The following is a 17479-nucleotide window of genomic DNA, read 5'->3' on the forward strand; positions in this document are numbered from 1 at the left end:
ACAAGGAATGAGTGTTTCTCAATGGATAGCTATTTTCTCTTTCCTAATTTAGTAATGGAACCACTAGAATCCTTAGAATGGGTTACAATTCAGCACCATTCGAGGTCTTGAGAAGTTCCAGTTGTTGAATGGAAAGGTCAGTTTGGATTAGCCATGTCTTCATAGGCTAAATACTGTCCCTTATATTGACATGCATCCCCTTGTATTTCTATGCATTGTTACAGTACTCCAACTACTACTATGCACTCTCCATATCTCTAAAGTTTCAAAGCTTCATTTTTCCACATGGAAAATTCCAATACGGCTGAAAACCTGGGGGTCTATCTGTTTCAACCACATCTAATCTGCCACATTTGATTCAACTCGAAGAGAAAATGGAGAGTTCTATTACAAAATAAGGAACCAAGTGCATGATAACAAGAGTTAGAGAATACTACTTAACTCTGGTCTCTTGGGGATTCACTCACTATTAGAGGGTCTCAAACTCACAATGGAGCTCACCATGACTTACTCACAAGTTTCGAAAATATAAATTACAAACTCTACCTTCTAAACCAAAAGATACATATGCATAGGGGAAGGGAAAGAGATATTGGAATAGAATTGTTGGAAAAGACCCATTGAAATAGAATCTCTAGAAAAACCATTAGAAGAGAAGGAGAAAGTGGAGTGGGCATTAAATGCTTGTGCTGTCATGGGAGCATTAATGCTAGTGCTTGACATCATAGCAGCATCATTCTCTCTCGATTTGAAAGAACTGGGATACAATATAGAGAAACCCTAATCCCAGAAGTACAAAATTACCCCCCAATAAATGACTCCTAAAACCTCCATGATCCGCTCACCGGTGAGCGGGACCACCGTTATTGAAGAAGAATAAAAAACTGCTTCTGGGAGATTAGGCTTCACCAATAACAATAATCACGTACAAGACGTTGCAATTCTCACACTCATGGTGTTTTAGAAACTACCACATTACTTCTTATCAAAAAGTTCTTGAATTGAAAATTTTGGATCCAAATATAACAATATGAGCATTCAACAAACTTAAAATCAATGAACTCAATATGACATTCTATTAGCGTGATCTACTGGGAGAGATCGTCTCTGTCTCCTGTGGAAAGTTTTTCTCCAATCTTTTATTTCCTTCTATTATCGCATGTGATAATAGAAACTGTATCAATGTAATCCCACCATTATCACATGTGATAATGGCTGTATTCTCTCTTGTATTTGTGCTATTTAAAGACCACTTCTATTGTGAATCAATTAAGCAATTCAAATCATTTTCTTTCAATTCTAACTTGGTATCAATTTTTTGAAGATCTTGGACCTTCACACATCCGTCTTCCTCTCCCTTTTCACATTTTTCAGCCTTCCCCTCCTTGATCCATCATGCCGGACCAGGACAATCTTCCCATCGACGTCACTGGCGACCTGCCGGTTGGCTCATCACAGGCTCCTGTGTTTTCCTCCAGCCTTGATCCTTCTTCTCCATATCATCTCCACCACTCTGACAACCCTGGAGCATTGCTTGTTTCCACGCGTCTCAATGGTGACAATTACCCTACTTGGCGGCGTGCCATGCACATGGCACTCTTTACCAAGAATAAGATGATGTTCATCAATGGGACTCTTCCACGGCCTACATTGCCGCTCTAGCCGTTCAGACCTGGGATCGATGTAATTTCATGGTCCTTTCCTGGATTCTCAATGTTCTCACTCAGACTATTGCCGACAGTGTGATCTATGCTGAGACAGCTTCTTCAGTCTGGAAGGAACTTGAGGATAGTTTTTCGTGAAGCAATGCCCCACGCGTCTTCCATCTAAAGTGCTCCATTACCACTATCCAGCAAGTGACCGATTCCCTCTCCACTTATTTCACCAGATTGAAGGTTCTCTGGGATGAACTTGCCTTGTATGTGGCCGTTCTTTCTTGTTCTTATGGCGCCCAAAATGCTATTCATTCAGCTGGCCAGCAAGAACGTGTGTATCAGTTCCTCATGGGCTTATCGGACACATATGCCCAGATTCGTTCATAGATCCTCACCATGGATCCTCTTCCGGATGTCAACCGGACCTACCATCTCCTTCTCCAAGAGGAGTAGCAGCACTCCCTCTCTACACCACCCGTCTCTGACACGGCTGCCATGGCTATCAACTGTCCTGTGGCTTCTAAAGGCTCCTGCAACTATGTTGGATCTGGCAGCCCTGATCCAAATCGTAACCACCCCTTTTGTGACCACTGCAAGGTCCACGGTCACACTAGGGAGACGTGTTGGCCCCTGTATGGTTATCCCCCTCGGCCATTTGAAGCATCGCCGGTCGTCCAATAATCAGTCCTCCAAGGCTGGTTCTTCTGTTGCCAACCAAGCCAAGGTTGCTGCAGCCTCGCCGGCCCAGCCACCTGCGGCTTCATCCCCTGCGTCACCCACTGCTTCTAGTCTCACTCCGTCATAGATTCAACAGCTTCTGTCGCTCCTGAAGACTGATTCCTCCACTTCCAATGCCAATTTTGCAGGTATTGATCATTGTTTTTCGGTTTCAGGTATGGGCTCTCAACTTTGGCTCCTTGACAGTGGGGCTTCTGATCACATGGTTTCTGACCTTTCCCTCCTCATAAATGTCACCCCTATTTCGACACTTATACCTGTCCGCTTACCTACTAGCATTAACATGCCTGTTATCCATCGTGGCACACACCATCTCACACCTGATATTGTTCTTCATGATGTATTGTATGTGCCATCTTTTTCTTTTAATTTATTATCGATTAGTAAACTCACTTATCAACTTTCATGTGTGGTTCTTTTTTTTCCATCTTTTTGTGCCATTCAGGACCTTCCGTCGGAGAAGTTGATTGGAACGGGAATGCTGCGTAACAGTCTCTACCATTTTACTTCAGGCAGTCCCGGCTCTTTGCCGACATTACCTCTCACTTCACATGCTCTCTCTTCTACTCTTTGGCATATGCGCATGGGTCACCCATCCTGACCGTTTATCTTCTTTATCAAATAATTTGTCTTATGTAATTTCTACACCTAGACATTGTGATGTGTGTCATTTAGCTAAACAAACACGTTCTTCATTTCCAATAAGTACTTCTCGATGCACTGCAATATTTCATCTCATTCACTGTGATATTTGGGGGGGGGGGGTTATCACACCCCATCGAACACTGGTGCCCACTATTTTTTGACCATCGTTGATGATTTTTCTCGATGTGTCTGGGTTTATTTGATGTTCCAGAAATCTGAGGCTTATGCCCTTCTTATTTCTTTTTTTACCTTGGTTAAGACTCAATTTGGCACCACCATAAAACAAATTCGAACCGATAATGGGATAGAGTTTTTCTCTCGACCCTTTCAGGACTTTCTTTCTAAAGAGGGTGTTCACCATCAGCATTCCTGTGTTGGCACTCCTCAATAGAATGGGGTAGCCGAGCATAAGCACTGGCACCTTCTTAAGGTTGCCCGTGCATTGCGATTTCAAGCTCATTTACCCTTATCTTTTTGGGGAGATTGCATTCTCATAGCTGCCTACCTCATCAATTGAATACCCACACCCAATCTGGGGGCCAAAACACCTCATGAATTATTATTAAATTCACCACCCTTTTATGATCATTTGCATGTTTTTGGGTCTCTTTGTTAAGCCCATGATCATCACCCTGGTTGTACAAAGTTTGATCCCCGTGCTATTCGATGTATCTTTGTTGGTTACCCATATGGTCCAAAGGGGTACCGGGTTTATGACATTGTAGCCCAGCAGCATTTTGTTTCACGCGACGTGGTCTTCCATGAATCCATTTTTCCCTACCAAACAGCCCCACCTAGTCATGATTCCCATTCGGTTCTTCCCCTCCCCGCTCCTGACCCTGGTCCATCTCTCGATGGCATTCAACAACCGCCACCGATCACACCCAACAATCCACCCACGGTCTCATCTTCCCCACCCGCCACCACCTCTCCTGCTCCACCTGTGGACCCTCCTGCACTACGCCGGTCAGACCGCTCTCGCAATCCTTCTACTCATCTGAAGGATTTTGTGTGTGGTGCCGTTACACAAGGTTCCTCCTCCATCGCTTCAGGTACCACACCCTATCCCCTTAGCAATTTTTATCTTATTTTGGCTTTACTAACCAGCACTTTGCTTTTATTTCTGCAATTTCCTCTGACCATGAACCCACTTCTTTTCAAGAAGCCATTCAACATCCCCACTGGCAACAAGCCATGAAAAATGAGATTTCAGCTCTGGAACAGAATAACACTTGGTCTTTGTAGCCTCTCCCTGCAAGTAAACTTGCGATAGGTTGCAAGTGGGTCTATAAGGTCAAACGCCATGTAGATGGGTCCATTGAGCGCTATAAAGCGCGTCTCGTTGCTAAGGGTTATGCCCAACAGGAGGGGTTGGACTATAATGAAACCTTTGCACCTGTTTCCAAGCTTGTCACTATGCGCAGTTTATTGGCTGTGGCTGCTATCCCTGGTTGGCATCTCCACCAACTCGACATCAATAATGCATTCCTCCATGGTGCCCTTGACGAGGAAGTCTATATGCGTCTTCCCCCCAGTTATGGCAAAGAGGGGGAGACTCGCTTTTGCAAACTCCAAAAATCACTTTATGGTCTCAAGCAGGTGTCTCGAAATTGGTTTGCCACTCTCACTAAGGCCCTTCTGGATGCCGATTTTATTCAATCACAGGCCGATTATTCTCTCTTCATTAAGGCCGATTCCACTTATTACATGGCAGTGTTGGTTTATGTCGATGACATAATCATGGTAGGCAGTGATTTAGTTGCAATTCAACGGCTCATTTCATTCTTAGATAACCATTTTCATCTCAAAGATCTGGGCAGCCTTAAATATTTTCTGGGTATTGAGGTTGCTCGCACCACTGATGGTTTCTTCCTAAATCAGCGCAAATACGCCCTGGATATCATCTCTGAGATGGGTCTTCTCGGTGTCAAGCCAGCCTTGTTTCCAATGGAGCAGAATCACCACCTAGCCGTTGATGTTGGCACTTCTTTACCGGACCCTTCACCCTACCGATGGCTCATTGGATGTCTCATTTACTTGACAATAACTAGGCCAGACATCACCTATGCTATCAATACTCTGAGTCAGTTCATGCATCAGCCACGCCAACCACATTGGGATGCAGCACTCCGGTTGGTTCGATACATAAAATCGTGCCCAGGAACCGGTGTTTTCTTTTCGGCATCAAATCCCCTCGTCCTCACTGCATTTTTGGATTCGGACTGGGCTGCCTGCCCCTCCACCTGCCGTTCGGTTACCAGTTATATCACCTTTCTAGGTGCAAGCCCGCTCTCTTGGAAATCCAAGAAACAGGCCACTATCTCCAGATCGTCGGCTGAGGCTGAATATCGTTCCATGGCCACTGCCACATGTGAACTTATTTGGCTGCGTACTCTTCTTAAGGACTTGGGTGTCATGCTTCCCATGCCGATGCGTCTCTTTTGTGACAATCAGGCCGCCCTACACATAGCCGCCAACCCTGTGTTTCATGAGCGGACCAAATACATAGAGCTTGATTGCCATTTGGTCCGCGAGCGTATTCAATCCGGTTGCCTAAAGACTTTTCATGTGTCCTCCAAGTTGCAACTGGCAGACATCTTCACTAAGGCGCTTGGGCATGATCAGTTCCTATTTCTCCTATCTAAGTTGGGCGTTCGTAACCTACACGCTCCACCTTGAGGGGGAGTATTAGTGTGATCTACTGGGAGAGATCATCTCTGTCTCCTATGGAAAGTTTTTCTCCAATCTTTTATTTCCTTCTATTATCTCATGTGATAATAGAAACTGTATCAATGTAATCCCACCATTATCACATGTGATAATGGCTGTATTCTCTCTTGTATTTGTGCTATTTAAAGAGCACTTCTATTGTGAATCAATTAAGCAATTCGAATCATTTTCTTCCAATTCTAACTACCTACATAATCTTATTACCCTTCAACTTCCCAAAGTTAATTCCAAGACTGAAAGAGGGAACCTAGAATGTGACACTAAAGAACTTAGCATGCTCGAGTCGTTCAACTATATCAGCAACAAAACCTACTGCAGATACAAGTGAAACAATTAAAGCAATCAAGCTCAAGCTTTGCAAAGTGAGCCATTTGTTGCTTCCTTTCTTGCTCTTTGCTTGTGATATGTACATGTTCACAAGGAAATAAACTGTTAATGGCCAAAAGGCAATTGAGCCTAACAAACCCAGAATTGCATTAAAGAATGGTAATGCCATAGCAATTGTAGTTGTAATGATGTAGAATAAAGTTCTGAGGACAAGCTTGCAGATTGTGAATCGAAAGGAGGCTTCAGTGAAGGGCAATCGTATAGTGTAAACCTTGTTAAAGAAAATTGTTGAAGGCCATTTTGAAGCTAGCCAATTCTCATAGGATGTAAAAATTGGTTGTGCATACACCTAATATAGAAGCAAAATAAGATTCCTGTGAACTAATAATATTGGAATAGAAAATTTACCTTCTGAAATGATAAACCAAATTTGAATCAGGTTCAATGAACCAGGCCGGTCTAACCAGCGGTCCAAATTTGGCTAAAAGAAGGGGGAAAAATAGATGTTTTAAAACCAGAAATCTACTAGTCTTGGACTGACAAGTCTACTTGATAACCCGTGAGTCAAATCACACATTATAAGTAAATAAAGGGCAAGAAATTGTTGTCTGGTCGTGTAGGGCCTACTTGCACCAGTGTGGGGGCCAATAAGAGCGCACGTAGGAGCATCAACATAGATGCAATTTTTGATTTCATAGGGTGTAAGGTGGTACTTTCGTGCGCTCCTGTGTTTGGGGGCAGGAGCCATGGGACAGGTAGTGATCTTTTTCCCTAATTAAGGAAAGGGCAAGAGATCACTGTTTGATCGTGTAGCTCCTGCACTAGCGTCGGGGCATAAACATTTAACACAGTTGAGATTTTTTTATTTCAGGAGAGGTTGGGTGGTAATTTGCGTACTCCAGTGTTTGGCATAGGAGCCATGCAACCAAGTAGTATTCTTTTTCCCTTAAGGGAAAATGGAGTCCGTCTGGGAGTGTGGCTCCTCCACTCAAATACAAGCACCCATGACATGACTGTCCCGCTCCCATGAAAGGTGGAAATCCTGCCCCTATTGATGCTTCCACACTCGCTTCCATTGGCCCCCGCGTTGGAGTAGGGTCACGCTTTGGACAGAAAACTCTCCCCCAATAGTTAAAGAACTAATATCATTGAAGCATAGGAATGTCCAGAAAATTTAAGAAACATATTTTGAACTAGTTGAAACCTTTACTCAATGTTCCAAAAGTGTTTTCTACGAAAAGAAAAAATGATTTGACTTTCTTTTGGGTAAGAAAAAAGGAGAGAGAGAGAGAGAGAGAGAGAGAGAGAGAGAGAGAGATTACTTTGATCAATTGAGATAAGGTAGTGTTCTGTGTGTCTGTTAAGAATTTCTTAGATATAGGTAAAAACTGTAGTTAAATCTACATAAATATGATAGTATGACTAAGGCTGTGTTTGGTATGCATTGTTAGAATGTATTCTAGGTCGATTTCACATTCTCGGGCTATAAAAACAACTATTTTTACCATATGAGAATGCGAAATCGATTTACAATGCATACCAAATGCTGCCTAAGTTATAAAATACACCAAAATGTACACATTATTCAAGTATTAAAGTGTGAATTATTAAATTAGTAACAATGGGCATGCATACTTGAAAAGCTCTAATTAAATGAATAAGAATAGCAAAGTTGGCAATGTCGACTAGCCAGAAGGGTTCATAGAATTCGGTGAGAATATTTCCAGGAGCATTGTTTCCGAAGGCCACATATCCCATGCAACCAAGTGACACAGAGAATTTCTACCAAAAAAGAAAGTGACACATAGAATAATGTTGTCACTCCTAGACCATACTGACTTGGGCACCGTTTGATAACGTTACACATGTTTCTGTTCCGTTTCTCACCAAAAATGTGTTCGGTGTTTTAGTTTGCAGAATAATGTTTCTGGGTTGCAAAATGGCGTTTGATAAATTTGTTCCAAAAATGTATCTATAACACTTTTAGTACTGTAAAGGTGTTTGATAAAACCTGTTTCTGCAACAGTTTTGTAATGGTTACTATAAATTACAGAAATGCCTTAATGCTATAATCCATATAAAGTTAATGATGTTAGGATATTAAAAATTCATATAAAGTGTAAATTAAAAAAAAAAAAAGAAACAGAGATGCACTATTATGTTATTATAAATTATAAAAATGTCATTAACACTATAATCCATATAAAGTCAACGATGTTTGGACATTAAAAGTTATTACAAATCCATATAAAGTGTATATATCTGTAAGCAATTGGAAAAGATGTTTAATCAAGGTTAAACTAGTGAATATCAATAACAAGAACTAACACCATTTACTACTTTTCTAGTGGATAACACATAATCTCTAAATTCTAATAATGTATAGAGACATAGGGGTGATCCTTGGCCACACCTACTACAAAAGCAATCAATTTGCTATAAGACCTCAAACAAAAGGCTGAGAGTTATCATTCTCAAATTACCTTAACTAACTATGCTTTGAACGATTGAATAAAAAGGGTCATAGTGGATTTGAACCACTATCCCTTGGAACATGCTTATGTTCCAAGTGCTCTACCAATTTGAGCTAATGACCCATCAAGTAGAGTTTTGGAACTTCAAGTTCGGTTACAACCTCAACACCCCACCCCCCCAAGGTAAAAAAAAAATTGGTAAAAGATTTCAAACATTTCACATTATCCATACACAAATCAACAGTACAAAACCAAAAAAAAACAAAGACTAGAACTGCCTCAACACCACCCCCCAAGGTAAAAAAGAAAATTGGTAAAAAATTTCAAACATTTCACAATAAGTATACACAAATCAACATTACAAAACCCAAAAAAACAAAGACTAGAACTGCCTCAACACCACCCCCCCCAAGGTAAAAAAAAATTGGTAAAAAATTTCAAACATTTCACATTAACTATACACAAATCAACACTACAAAACCCAAAAAAACAAAGACCAGAACTACCCCCTTTCCTAGTTATATCTGCATTCTTTTTTATAACTACATATCTAAAGCTTGAAATCTAATCTCTCTCGAAACTAGATGATGAGCACATTTATGTGTGAAATCTTAGGGCATAAAGCATACATTTTACCACATTGGACAGAGTTACTCGGTACTTTCTTGTGCTTTTCAGGTTTTTGGGCTATTTATTGCTATTCTGGACTATTGGGAGCTGCATATCTTAATTTACACGTAAAGCTGCCCAATGTTTTTGCATGGTTGTGTTCAAGACTAAATTTTGAGCAAGATGGACGTGACGGAATTCAGTTACGCATCCGTTTAGGCCTCCATGCAGTCGATTCTTTTCAGGACAAAAAAGAATAATGGGTCAGAAATGAGCTGTAATGCAAGCCCATAGCCATTCTGCCACTTCCCAAGGATATTTTTTGGCATCAAAGAAGGTACTTCTAATCAATGGTTGAGATCCACTGCAAGTGTTACACCCCCATCCCTAAACCACGGGAAATGTAACTACACTCCCTAACCACCAGAATCACTAACGCAGTATCCAAGACTAACTCATTCACAACGACAAATAATAGGTAAAAGAAAAGAAATAATATCAATAACATCAGAGTTAACAGAAGCTATGTGATAGCATATAAAATATTGTCTATTCAAGTTTACCCCTACAAGTACATTTCATTCTGATAAGAACCTATGTATTACCTACGGTATAATAATACAATAAACATGAAAGGAATCTAAGGGAATACACCGTTGAATCAAAAGATAGCTATCAAAGTGTAACAAAAGATGGCCACCGACTGTGAATCACTGTTCCCTCGAGAAACAAACCACGCAGTAGCACTCCGATCCATGATCCTCATACTCCGGAGTCCACCACTCTTCATGACCTTCTTCAGGAGTCTTGAACTCTTCGCCGTCCTGTTCGAATGTACCTGCAATCATCTAAAATATATTTCCTCGAGGAGTGAGCTCCACTAAGCCTAATGAGTGGTTAAACCACACAAGCAAGCACAATAATAATAATGAATGAGTTCGATCGCAAATCAGACATGATAAGCGAATCCCACAGCGTCCCATACCACCAGGATAATCCACACATCATATATGGTTTACAATCATGCCATATGAATGCATGATGAAGTTAAATTTTACTATTATCCACCTAACAAACAATGCCTAAGTCAGGTAAAGTACTACTGCAACACCCTAGGTAGCATCCCCAATGTCGGTACCATAAGCGGATGTTATACCAGCGATGACAAACCTGAGTTGCAGTTGAAAGCTTGCAGTATCGGTCTCCACCAAGAGATATACGTAAACCCCTATAATAACCCTAGCTCCTTCCCGGTCCTGCGAACTCACCGAAGTTGTCCCGAGTTTTGAGAACGATAATTCCATCACAGAGGATATTACCATCGGTTAACCAACACCTTACCCCCTGTTGGTAAGGGGTGTAGTATGGCGTACATTATCCTAGTCAAATGCATCAATTTTATGAAAAGGGTACGCACATCCATAAGCCAGAGGTCGAGTCCATAGTACCGAAGATGGTCGGCCGGCTAACCTCTCGCCCCTCTAACCTATACATACACATACATGTACGGGATGTGATTACGAAAAGCGGTCGATCGGTCACCACCCTGTTTCCACCTAATGCAATAGACAACTCTAATGCAATTACAAGTACGATAATCTAAAGCCCAGCACCGATCGGCACTTGGATCCCACTTCCAAAGCCCTAGATCTACATGCCATAAGTGAATCCACATTATGAAAATCCCAGGTCTAGCGCCAATCGGCACCCAAGTCCCATAACAAAATCCAATACCATTCGCACCATAGTGCAATAGAATAAATAATATCGTAAGACAAGAATGTAAAGTCCTATCAATATCTAAACATGTATATCATCCTACATCTTAACAATAATTATATAATATAGCACACATGCATGAATGGCATTCTCAAGACACAACACACAAACATTCCATAAATTAAGGCGTTTGCTTAACTCACTCACATGATTCTCGATCAGTCGTTAATACCGAGTTCTTCAAATCGACGATCAATGCCAAGCTCACTGTCCCACGTACTAATATGCCCCCGAGCTGGGTGAGTCAACCTAAAGAGGGTGTACAATGTGGGGTGAGGTTAGTGTCTTAGGGCCAAAAGAGTTGGGCCCCACAAGTTATCACACAAGGCTGAAAATAGGGGAATGGCACATACAACAAGGCTAGGACCGACAGATGTCATCTGCTTATCCATGTGCCTGTCCCTCTCAGGACCTTCCACCGACAGATTTAGTTTCTCAGGGACCGGCACTTGCATGTGCCTATCCCTCTCGGGACTTTCCACCGGCATGAATCAGTTTCTCAAGGACCGGCACTTGCATGTGCCTGTCCTCTGGCAGTAGCCACGAAACTTGGAACATCTTAGGGACCGACACCTGCATGTGCCTGTCCATGTGCCTATCCATGTGCCTATCCACGCCGGTCTTGCTTTTCATACCATTCAGAGAATGGTTTTGGTTGTCCATTGATTTGGGTCAAAATGGGGTATACCTAAGGTCCTTTAGGGCTTATTGGCCATGAGTATTATTACTCCATCAAGGTGCTAATGTACATCAACAACTTGGGTCCATGAATCCAATGATCGAATGAATTCCTTTACTAAGGCACATATGAGGGAGATGCTCATGAGAGATGAGCATTGGGGTTCACAAGGCTTCAAACCAACATTATTGGACATTGCTAAAGCCACAACCCTATGGTTTGCTATAAGAGTTGGTGAAGGCCATGAATGGAGGTAAAACCCCAATTTAGGCCATTAAATGGAGAGGGGTTTAAAATGAAATAGAAATCATAAGGGTTCATTGGCTCTCATTACTTGAGAATGACACTATCCATTCATGGCTTCCTTACTTAGGTAAGTAATGATTCATCAATGGTAGTTCATCCCCAAAACCCTAGCTAATAGGAATAGATGTAGAGGGAGAGAGGCTCAATGTGAGGTTAGGTACCCCCACAAGATACAAGGTTAACCATTAATGGCCTTCCAATTGAGTAGATGGAGCACTCAAGGTGTGCTCAACCGATTCAAACCCTAGGTAATAGGATTAGGAAAAGAGAGATAGAGAGAGAGAGAGAGAGAGAAAGAGACTAACCAAGGGTTGATGGTGGTAGCTTGAGCTCCACCACACTTCTTCCTTCTCCTTCCTTCTTCCTCTTCTTCTTCCTTCTTCTTTCTTCTACTTCTTTCTTCTTCTTCTCCGCTTCTTCTTTCTTCTTCTCCTCTCCTCTCCACGATTTAGGGTTGTAATGTGAAGTGAACAGTAGTTTTGGGTCTTTAATAACCCATCTAGGCATTAGGTCTTGTTTGGTTAGTCTTAGGTCCTTAGGTCCATTTTCTTAGGGGCTTGTTTGGTTAGGTGTAAGCCCAGGGTCTAGTTTAAGTCATTGGGCCATTGGATCGACTTGGGCCCATGGCCTATGGCCTAAGTTCTAGTTACAATTAGAAAGAGGCTAAGGTCCTAAGCCCAAGCCCATTCTAGTTCTTATGCTTATTAACGGTCATGCATAGGCATGAATTGCTTAGATAGTGACTTACTCCCAGTCATCGCTAAGTGGATAAGGGAGATTTAGGCGCCGGCCCCACGGATCCTTGGAATGAGGGAATTCTAGGAAGGTACCCTCGTAGACAAACTTCCCCTATCTTTGTCGAGGTACCTATCCTCGACGACTTTCCCCGAGCCATGATCGACAATATTGTGGGATGGCTTGAGTATAATAACCCACAGTTCACGAGTGTACTCTGCTCCCAGTTCTACACAAAAGGTTCAAACCAAACTGGTGGTCAGATCGAATTTTAAACCGGGTTTTGGGCACAGATTTAACATCCTCCCCACCTTATAAGAATTTCATCCTCAAAATTAAGACGTACCTAGGTATCCGCATAGGTGAGGATACTTCGACCGCATTTCACCTTCTCATTAACAAGATGCCCCTTTAATCAGTGAGATTACTCTGCCGAACTTTAACAAAAGTTACAGTTCGATTGTGAGGATTGCTATCCTTACAATCAAGGTTCTCTTCAGGTACCTCTTCATATGTCAATCCATGACAAGCTGATGTGGCTTTTTAGTCTAGACAATGTCAATGCAGGGGTGTACTTTCTCGACATCAATACGTAAAATACATAAACACACTTGCCCTCCTTAGTCAAAGCGAATTACTCTCTTAGTTGGCAATACTCATAAGAAAACATAATCGCCCACGACAAACTTACTTTCCTTCCGTCTCAAGTCGGCATAGCTCTTCTATTTAGATTGAGCCGCTATGATTCAATCCTTTATCAAATCTACTTTTTTGTAAGTGGCTTGTAACAATTCGAACCCCAATATTCTTTGCTAATCAAGGATTATGAGATCAGTCATATGGTATATGTGGAAAATTCAAAAGGTGAAGAAGATTTCATGGTTCAAATTCAGCCTATTGACGAAGGGTCGTCTGACGATAACATGAGAGCTATTAAAGAGTTCACACCAAGACTGATCCAAGTTGTATCACCACTAGCCATTGGTGAAACTCTATCTGGAGACACTTTCCTTATCCAGATGGGAGGAGGGACCGACGATAGTGAAGATGAAGACTTTGAGTCACAGTCTGAAGATGAGTTCTCCGTTGAAACTCTACAGTGGGTATATAGCATCAAAATTGATGATAATGAAACAGAGCCCACAGACCTCATTAAGCCCATCCCTCAAGAAGACAAAGGAAGGAGTGATGATGAGGAAATAGGATCTCCAGTAAATCAGAGAAGGGCATGGTTCGTCAAAGGGGAGGACTTTGACAAGTGGAATATGAGCATCTTCTACCAAGTACAAGAACCCTTAAGCTAATGTCCACAACTTATGACATCCTGTATAAGGCTACTTCACGCTTCCCAAACATGGTGTGCAAACACCTCGCGGCACAATGCGAGAAGGTAGAGTTACCAACAGAAGAAGACTTCCTCCAGAAAACATTACATGAGTTAAGGAACCTGACCTAGTTAAATATCGCTTTGGCAAAAGATTTCTTTGAGAATCCTCCTCAAGATCCCATGTTATACTCAGATAACTGGCCGTACTCTGGGCCTCCAAAGATGATGAAGGAATGGGAGACTTGGATTGGTAATATTAACACTAGAGATCCATACTTCGACCCAACAAAAGGAATCAACCCTATTGATAGTAGTGGAGAAGAAGGGGATATTCGAGTATTGAGGCCCTTGACGAACATTCAGATCAGGAAGCATCTAGTGAAAGTCTGAATGATGAAGTAATGGATGAAGACACTGGCGATGAATTACCCAATGAAGCATCTGAAATGGAGGTAGAACCTCTTATCAACCAGCATGAGGAAATTTGTAGGCCAAGAGCTTGGTCCCATCCCTTTGAAGCAAGAGGAACCCATATAATGGTCGATAAGATTCATCGAATGCTCTTTAAGGTAGTACCTTCAGACAAAAGGTACCAAGAAGAATTGCAGCAACAACAGTCGATAAATGAAAAATGGCCACTCCCCCAAGTCATGAAGGAGTTGGAAATTCGATCACCCTGGTATTTGCTTTAACAAAAGAGTAGAAGTCCCCCAGCATCTCCAGACTGTGGGAGTGAGGAGTACGACGAATGGGCACAAGCACATGATAGGTTCTACCTTTACAACATCAACATAGATGAACAAGTGAGAGATCCCATAAAGAACATTCATCCAGTGATCTCCAATGACGAGGAGATGTCAGAAGAGGAATATATTGGGTCCTTGTCTGAAGCAATGAGATTCCAAAAATTAGCCAGTGAGACCTTCAAAATGATCCAACAGATGATGCCAATGGGACCGCGAAGGCTGGACCACAACCAACTTGTCAGGCACCTCTATAAAAACCAAGAGGCCTTATCCAAAATCCTATAGAAGGCCCAAAAGACAATTGCTGCCTTGAAAGCAGAATGCGAAGTCACTAACTCAAGAAGGAAGAGTCCCATGGTGGGAACCCTTGTGATAATTGAAAGTGACTTAGAAGATGAAGAACTGTGCGCAGTAGAGCTCATCATAAAAGGGAAAGACCCAAAGTAGAAAGAACTTCAAGGATAGGGGATTGATTGTAGAAAATCCCTATGCGCCTGCTCAAAACCAAGTCAAGTACAAGCTAGAAAATCAGGTGCTAAAGAAGACATAAGCTAACAACTCTATTCAGGGATTATTGATGGCTTCCCTGTCACATCGGGAAGCAGTTCTGAAAGCACTCAACGAGGTTCAAGTTTTGATAGAAATGGTTCAAGAAGAACTCTCATACATCGTAGGAGCCACCTATGCCATGTAATCTCTCATTCTCAGAAGATGATCTCCCGCCTAGAGGAAAGGACCATAATCGAGCTCTACACATTACAGTAGAGTGACATGGGAACCGAGTCCCTAAAGTTTTGATTGACAACGGGTTGGCTCTCAATGTCATACCTCTCAAAGCTACAAATTGTATATGGTTGGATCCCACCCAAATGAAGCCCTCTACTCAGACAATCTGAGCATATGATAATACAAGAAGGAAGGTTCTGGGTATTTTGACCATGGACATCCGAGTCAGACCCGCTTTGTTCACTGTAGAATGTCAAGTAATTGACATACTATCATTGTTCAATATGCTACTGGGACGGCCTTGGCTTCATTCAGTAGGAGTAATAGCCTCAAGCTTGCATCGAAAAATGAAATTTATCTCTGAAGGAAAAATGATCACTATTTTTTTGACCCAGAAATAGTCCATACCTTGGCAAGCATTGAAGAAGGTGGGAAAGCCCCGATAAATATCCAGCTAGGAGGATTTGAGATTGGACCAATCAGTATAATGGCCTAAAAAATGAAGGAAATAAATCCATCCAGTTACCTGTCCATATAGAGTTGGACAATTCTAAAGATGATGAACAATATAGGATATTTTATAGGGCTTGGATTAGGAAGGAACCAATAAGGGATCCCACAGTTCTTTGAATTTCTGACCTATGCCAATCATCGAGGGTTGGGATACAAGATACCGGAGAAGGGAAGTTATCCTAAGCAAATGAGCTGAGAATGTCAGAAGGCCAGCACTGCTGAGTCACAGAAACCATCTCCATACTTTAAGACCTTGAACGGATATTTTGTCAAAGAAGGTGACAACTTGCCTTACTATGGGAACATTGAGCCTTGGTTTGATCATGAAAATGGAAGTCTCCAGCCCGGGTTTGAAATATTCTTTTAGGATGATATTGTTTGCTAGAAATAATAACCGCAAGCATACAGATCAATCGTAGCTACGGGTCGAACTCAAGGAGATGTACGCCACTCTATCTTACTCACTTAAAAGCAATGCAAAGTGAACCAAATTAAAGTATTGGATTGAACTACTGATAATTAAATTAACGCATCCTAACTCACAAGCATGTAGCGAAATTATGCATCTAACGAATTGAATTGGCGTCCTAACACACAAGCATCTAACCTATCAATACTAACGCGGATTCGAAGGAATAAATGGCAGCCACACACCACAACCACATAAAAAAAAAAGAAAGAGATTAGAGAGGGAGAATGAGACTAAGAGATTGAAGATGTAAAACCCGAAGGGGTTTGTTGTACAAGAATTTCTGCCAGAGAGAATTCTCGTTACAAACATAGTTCTTAAACTGTTACAGAAGATTGAAAAGCGTGGAGAATTAAGGAACCAAAGGAAAATAGAAAATCAGCCTTGGAATACCACATTCTCTTTACTGATTATTACAGACAAAATTATTGATCTCCCCTCATGAGGGGCTTGCCTTGTATTTATATATTTGGTGGGGATCTGCAGTAGCCCATTCTTCGTCAGCCGTGGTCTCCCCTCGTCGCATGGTTTTTTGGTACTTCCGTTCGAGATATGGTCCCCCTTTGTCACCGGGATTCCCAGTCCACGTGGGAGTTTTCTCTCAAGGGAGTCTCTAACCACCCTCCTTCCATAGCCGTTACGCGCGTGGGATTTTGTAGGCGTGCCTTCCAAGTCACATCTCTTGGCGAGTCCACGTGTACGTTCATGATTTAAAGTGGAAAGTATGGTGTAACATTTGCCCCCTATTCTCTTTACCTTATTAAATGTTTTGGTTAAGGTGAAGAAAATACAATCTTGGTAAAATTTAACTAATTTACTTATAATTTCAATGTATTGTTTATCCATATGAAAATAATGTACCTTATATTTTGAATATCATATTAAGGGTCTATGTTTAACACGTGGGAGCGAAAACGGATTCAACCCTTCGTGCCTTTTGAAAGCCTTTATCAGGGAGTTATAAAATTCAATTTTTTTAGATCCTTCTATCCTTTCCTGTGCTCTTACTTTTAAGTCTAGG

The 17479-nt window shown here is 41.7% G+C and overlaps 1 protein-coding gene across 1 annotated transcript; it reads right to left on the reverse strand.

Annotated features, from left to right (window-relative positions):
• Positions 1-6015: 6015 nt before the first annotated feature.
• Positions 6016-11445, reverse strand: LOC122662963 (amino acid permease 8-like). Its single transcript, XM_043858672.1, has 4 exons — positions 11311-11445; positions 7731-7877; positions 6504-6506; positions 6016-6444 (listed from the first exon to the last, which is right to left on the reverse strand). Exons 1-4 carry the CDS (start codon positions 11443-11445, stop codon positions 6016-6018), a joined length of 714 nt encoding a protein of 237 aa, XP_043714607.1.
• Positions 11446-17479: the final 6034 nt, after the last annotated feature.

Source organism: Telopea speciosissima, chromosome 5 (assembly GCF_018873765.1).
Source record: "Telopea speciosissima isolate NSW1024214 ecotype Mountain lineage chromosome 5, Tspe_v1, whole genome shotgun sequence".
Classification (NCBI taxonomy): domain Eukaryota; kingdom Viridiplantae; phylum Streptophyta; class Magnoliopsida; order Proteales; family Proteaceae; genus Telopea; species Telopea speciosissima.